This window comes from Galeopterus variegatus, unplaced genomic scaffold, assembly GCF_000696425.1.
Source record: "Galeopterus variegatus unplaced genomic scaffold, G_variegatus-3.0.2 Scaffold44322, whole genome shotgun sequence".
NCBI classification, from domain to species: Eukaryota; Metazoa; Chordata; class Mammalia; order Dermoptera; family Cynocephalidae; genus Galeopterus; species Galeopterus variegatus.
Genome location: NW_007770433.1, coordinates 1 through 5,813, shown reverse-complemented (window position 1 = coordinate 5,813; position 5,813 = coordinate 1). Strand labels below are relative to the sequence as shown.

Here is a 5,813-nt window from a genome sequence, read left to right as displayed (position 1 = left end):
CAGTGGGAAGTGGGTGGCTGGTCTTCAGGTAGCTGGTCCTTGGGTGGCTGGTCCTCACAAGTGGCTGGTCCTCGGGTGGCTGGTCCTCATTGGGTGGCTGGTCCTCATGGGTGGCTGGTCTTCAGGTGGCTGGTCCTTGGGTGGCTGTTCCTCACTGGGTGGCTGGTCCTCATGGGTGGCTGGTCCTCAGGTGGCTGGTCTTCAGGTGGCTGGTCCTTGGGTGGCTGTTCCTCACTGGGTGGCTGGTCCTCATGGGTGGCTGGTCCTCAGGTGGCTGGTCTTCAGGTGGCTGGTCCTTGGGTGGCTGTTCCTCACTGGGTGGCTGGTCCTCATGGGTGGCTGGTCTTCAGGTGGCTGGTCCTTGGGTGGCTGTTCCTCACTGGGTGGCTGGTCCTCCTGGGTGGCTGGTCCTCATGGGTGGCTGGTCCTCAGGTGGCTGGTCATTGGGTGGCTGGTCCTCACAAGTAGCTGGTCCTCAGGTGATTAGTCCTTGGGTGTCTGGTCCTCATCAGTGGCTGGTCCTCACAGGTGGCTGGTCTACACAACTGGCTGGTCCTCGGGTGGTTGGTCCTCATCGGCAGCTGGTCCTCACAGCCATCATAACTTTAGGCACCAGGTGAGGGATAGACTGGCAGTAGAAGTGGGGGCTGTGAGCCTGTCTCTCACCCGTGGGAGCACAGTACCCAGGTCACCTTTCAAAGCCCTCATGGGCCAAGTAGAGATGGAGAGGCCATGGAAGACCCCAGAATCACAGGAGGCCACATCTGACCACTCTCACCCCTTGGCTTGGGTGGTAGTCTTCTCTTTCAGTTCTGGGAGACCTCCAGCCCCATCCCTGCCCCACAAGGGAGAATTCTCTGAGAGCCAAGCAGCTGAGGAGCACAGGCAGCCAGGTACACCTAAGTCCTGCCCACTGAACCCTGGTTTTGACAACGTGAATATGTGTTTGTCAGATGGCTTCAGCATAAATCCAAGTCTGAACATGGACATCCCAAGGTCACAGATAACAGTGAGAAGATGCCTGCACTGAGAGGGTGGAGGTGACCGTGGAGGGCAGACACTCTTGTCCCCGAGAAAGGGTCTGTCTGGCCTACACAGGTGGGCCCAGCTGCAGTGGGACCCCGGAGCTTTAGCTTCCTCCAGCTTGTTGTGATTTTTATACCCTTATGTTATGTCTGGAACTACCCTGCTCTAACCGTCAGGGTTCTTTGGCCTGAGCCTCACCTGAAAGTCTGAACTGTGCCATCAGCTCTAGGTTATGTTGGGTGGTAGACTGTGGTGACCTTCACTTTCTGGCTTATGCTTTTGTATCTAAGTTTCTTACAATCAGAATATATTACCTTTACAATTTTTTTTTTTTAAATGTCTGTCTATATGTCTGTCTCGTCTCTAATAATTCCTCCCGGGATGGTGATTGGAATCCTCATTTTTAAAAGCTATAGAAAATCAGCAAGTAAGATGGCCTCCCAGACAACTCCAACTCCTTTCCTTTCTCCACATTTTGTATCTCTCTGTACTTCCAAACCTATGCTCTGTGAACTCTACGTGACATCATGTACCAAAAGACAGATCAGCACGAACCATCTTCAGAGGTCCACTGAAAATGCCAGAAAGATTTCAGGAGGAACAGGACATTATCCTATCAATTTCCACTCCAGATATGGCCTCAAACTCCACCATGGAGCCACACAGCACCTACTGCATATGGCGATAAAGCGCAGGGCTCAGCACTGACAACCTCTTCTTCCTGGAACTTTCCAGATTCCTCGCATGAGTGGGATCACAGTCACTTTGCACTCAGTGAGTTACGCTGTATTTCTAATTTACTGTGTGCACTGTCTGAGGTCCACTCCACAGAGGCGTCGGCCCTGCCTGCACAGCACAGGCAGGAAACTGGGAAGCAGGCTTGCGAGGGCTGAGCTGGAACACTGAACATATTCACTGACTGTGGACTTGATGGCAAGTTGGCTGGGAGCATGCTGCCCCTTGGAACAGGGAATACCACCCAGAGTGCTGATCCATCCCACTGTCAGCCACTTTCTTAAAACTTTTAACTCCTCAAAAAGAAATACTGTGATACTGGAATAAACATAAGGCCAATTTGCAAATAAGAACTTCCATGATATCTTATAAAATTCAGGAAACACTGCAGCATGTCCCACACACACAGCATGGAGGACTGCGACTGTGCAACTCCACAGAGTGCACTTAAAGAAGGCTCCGATAATGCACCCACCATCCAGGTGCAGTGGCAGCCCAGCCAAGGGTGGGACCTGAGCATGGACGGATGCCAGCTTTCAGGGAAGTGGCAGCGCTACAGCAGGAAGGCACACTCAGGGGCTTTTGGTGGGATCAAAGTCCCCAAAGCACTTTTACGGAACATCCCAGGCACCCCCCTCTGGCTGTGGGTGGCCCACGGGGGCGAGTCCAGGGGCTCTTGCTTGACCATGGGGGTGGCCCCGGGAGCTCTGCAGTCACAGCCCAGAGTGGAAGGCTGGTGCTCGCCACAGCCCTGCGTGCAGAGGTGGTGGGGAGGTTCTGGCTCAGGAAGCCCATGCATGCACTCCAGGCAGGTGCACTGTGTGGGGTAGAATGGGGCCAGCTCCCTGCTAGGCCCAGCAGTGGCCCTGCCATGCGGGGGAGCCCCTAGCACGCTGTGCCCAAGTTGTGGCATGTAGAGCTGGCATCTGGAATCTGGCTCTGTTTTCAGGTGCATCCTGCTAGGGAAAGCAACCAGATGCTTCCTGGCCACATCACTGGCCCCCAGCCACACCTGGCTACTGCTGTAGCCATCTGCTGTGTCCTCGGACCCAGAGTCATTTTCCATTTTGATAGGCACATCTAGTGGCAGCATTGGATTGCACGGGGCTCCCAGAGGCGTCTGCAGGCTTCTCAGTTTCGCATCCTCGGTGGAATAGACCCCCGCTGTGAAACACTGAGCTCCAGGTTCAGGCAGCCGGTTCTCCAGGCTCCCCTGGGGGAAGTGGCAAGCAGGAGGGTGCACCTGGCCCTGAGCACCATCCCTCGTGGGCCTGCTCGTCCGGCTGGAGTAGACGCTGGGGGGCTGGCCTGGTGGGTGGGACAGGGGTGAATTTCTGAACACAGTGATGCTGCTGGCATTGAAAGTGCCCTGGACACCTGGGTAGGGTGTGCAGGAGCCCCGGGGTGTGGCACACATGGAGAACAGGTTGCACTTACTGGGCTGCAGCTTCCGTGTGACACTGCCATCCTGACAGCACTTCTCTGCCGTCCAGCTCAGATACCTTGTCGGTCCCAGTGTCTCAAAGCGGCAATTGTACATGTGCGTCTCCCTCCAGCCCCTCACTCCAGAGGAGCAGCTCAGGGGCCTCTCCTGCTCCTCTTCTTCCTGGTCCCTGCAGAAAGAAGGCCTTTTAGACAGAGCAGCAGGAGGCGACGGGTCCACCCCCTTGGGTGGCAGTCTCTAAGAGAGGGTGCTAAATAGGGTGGCCACTGGCTAAATTTGCCCGGGCTGCTAGGTGCCAGGCCCCCACACCTCACTTTCCAGCCTACCAGCATCCTCCCTGCCTGTGCCTGGACAGGGATCAGGGGTCCTGGGGTGGGGGTGCAGGAAGCAGCATGGGCTGCCCACCCTGCCAGCAGGGAGGTGTCTCTGTGAGGCATGCACCACACATCCAACATCACCACACTGGTCACTACTGATGCTGGGGGGGTCCTCAGTGCAAATGGTCCTGCCCAACTGGAAAGCAGAGGACGTCCCCAGCAGTTTCTGCAGAGAGGCCCTGGGGCTGGGGAGGGGCAAGAGGAGGGAATGGAGACAGTGACCGGGGTCCAGGTGACAGATGGAGGCAGGGCCCATGGGGGGTCCTCCACCCCCGACTCTCTCTGGGTACTCCTGCCAGTCCCAGGAGGTGCAATGACTTCCAGGCGGAAAGCTGCTGGGGTGTGTCCCGTGTGCCTCTGCACGCCACATCAGAGTGAGGTTTAGCAGATCAAGGCCACATCCAACTCTTCTTTCTGCTGGACAGCCCCTGACTTTACTTTGGCCTCCACAGTGACTTAGCAAGGGGCCGGGCTGGCGAGGGGCAGCTGGCACCACTTACCCTGCAGCCCCCTCGGGGTCGAGGACGAGTTTGGGGCCACCCCTGAAGCACAGGCACGGGGCCCTGGCTGGACCCCGGGGCCAGCGTCCAGTGTCCGTTTGCGCCCCATATACTGAGATGCCGTTCCCTCCGCCGCTCTTTCCTGTTAGGGTTCAGGGAGGGTAAGGCAACACTGCATGAGCCGCAGAGCTCCTGCACCAAGAGCAGTCTCGTCCTCAGTGCAACGTGACTCATCCAGTTCCTCAGAAACACACAGCCCAGAGCCCACAGGGACAGGCCATTGCCCCAGAGGGACAGCCACTGATGCCCCCCAAAGTGGCATATTCCGCAGGGTTTCTGTGGGGCAGGGAGAGCGCTCCAATGGAAGAAACACATTTTACCCATTTGGAAAAGATGAGACAGAGAATTTTAAAAAGTACCTGCTAAGTAATTGGGTTTTCCGTGCAATTCAGATTCACACAGACTTGTGGTAGCTTTTGCTCTGTGAAGAACAGATAACAGTAAAATAACATGTAGGTTAAACACGTGTAGATGACAGAAACTAACAATGACAGGTGCCGCTGTCATGCCTGAGAGGTAGAGACAGAAACAGTAACTCTTATTCCTTTAGGTCTCTATAGCTCGTGAAGTCTTTTCACATTGTAGATTTGCTGAAAATTCTGAACCATGTCACTTTTCCAGCCAATACATTTGCTTCAGAAACGTACACAGAGATGTACACATAGAATGACTTCTAGAGCTTGCATTTTTTCCCCCCTTGGAAGGCCAGAATGAAAATACAGGCGATTCTTGTGATTCGAGGTAGTTATGTTCTGTAAAGTCACCATGAACACTGAGTTAATGAATACTGAACCATTGCTCCCACGGGAAATGTGCGTGTTTACATATATACCTACACGTCTCTGTAGAAAAACAGAGATCACATAGATTATCATCTTAAATCCTAACTCATCCTGGCAGATTTTACTTGCTTTATTTTTCAAGAGAAAAATACTAACTGACTTGCCTGGTGTTGCTCCACAAGCAGGTGCCAGAGTTGGGTTCGGACCCTGTCCCACTGTCCCCTGAGCCAGAGCCCTGCCCTGCCCCGCCCCTCCTGTCCTTTGGCTGTCTCTGAAGGAGAGCTGAGGTGAGAGGACCAAGGGGAGAGAGCTGGCTTCTCCTTGCTCAACTTCAGCCGGGAATGTGCACATCGGGAGAGTCAAATTTTCCACCGCCCTTCTGTGCATGTCCTTGAATGGCTGCAAAAGCACAGCAACTATTCATTTCGGGGTTACCAAAAAACTTTAGTGAGTAGGCGAATTCACGAGATGGGTTCTGGGAGTAATGAGGAGCAACAGCACATCACCAAACCCCTAGCAGGAGAAGCTGTGGACGACTGAGTGGCTGTCCCGGGGGTAACCACGACGCGTGGCCCAGAGCAGCACCTTCGTGGCCCCCCGTTTTGGGGTGTGCACCTGGCATCATCTTTGAGCTCAGAACGAACGTACCATGATGTACGTACTGAAAGTCGGTTTCTGAATCCAGTTCACAGCTGGGGGTGTGAATTCCAAACACCCCGATGGGTGGGAGTCAATATTCTCAGCTTGGCCATTTCCCTTCCCCTTTCTGGGTTTTAATAATATTCTGTACAATACGGTATCTGTTTATCGAACCGTCATTGTGCGCCTGCTTCACACGCCCTCACGAACCTCACAGCCGGGCCTACGCGTCTGCACCGCAGGAGGAGCG

At 54.7% G+C, this 5,813-nt stretch overlaps 1 protein-coding gene across 1 annotated transcript; it reads right to left on the bottom strand.

Moving 5' to 3' along the window:
- Positions 1 to 2,314: 2,314 nt before the first annotated feature.
- LOC103584105 (aryl hydrocarbon receptor repressor-like) lies at positions 2,315 to 4,224 on the bottom strand (the record flags this gene model as incomplete). Its single annotated transcript, XM_008565223.1, has 2 exons — positions 2,315 to 3,374; positions 4,083 to 4,224. Coding segments are annotated over 2 exons (1,202 nt in total), but the record flags the coding sequence as incomplete, so codon positions are not given.
- Positions 4,225 to 5,813: the final 1,589 nt, after the last annotated feature.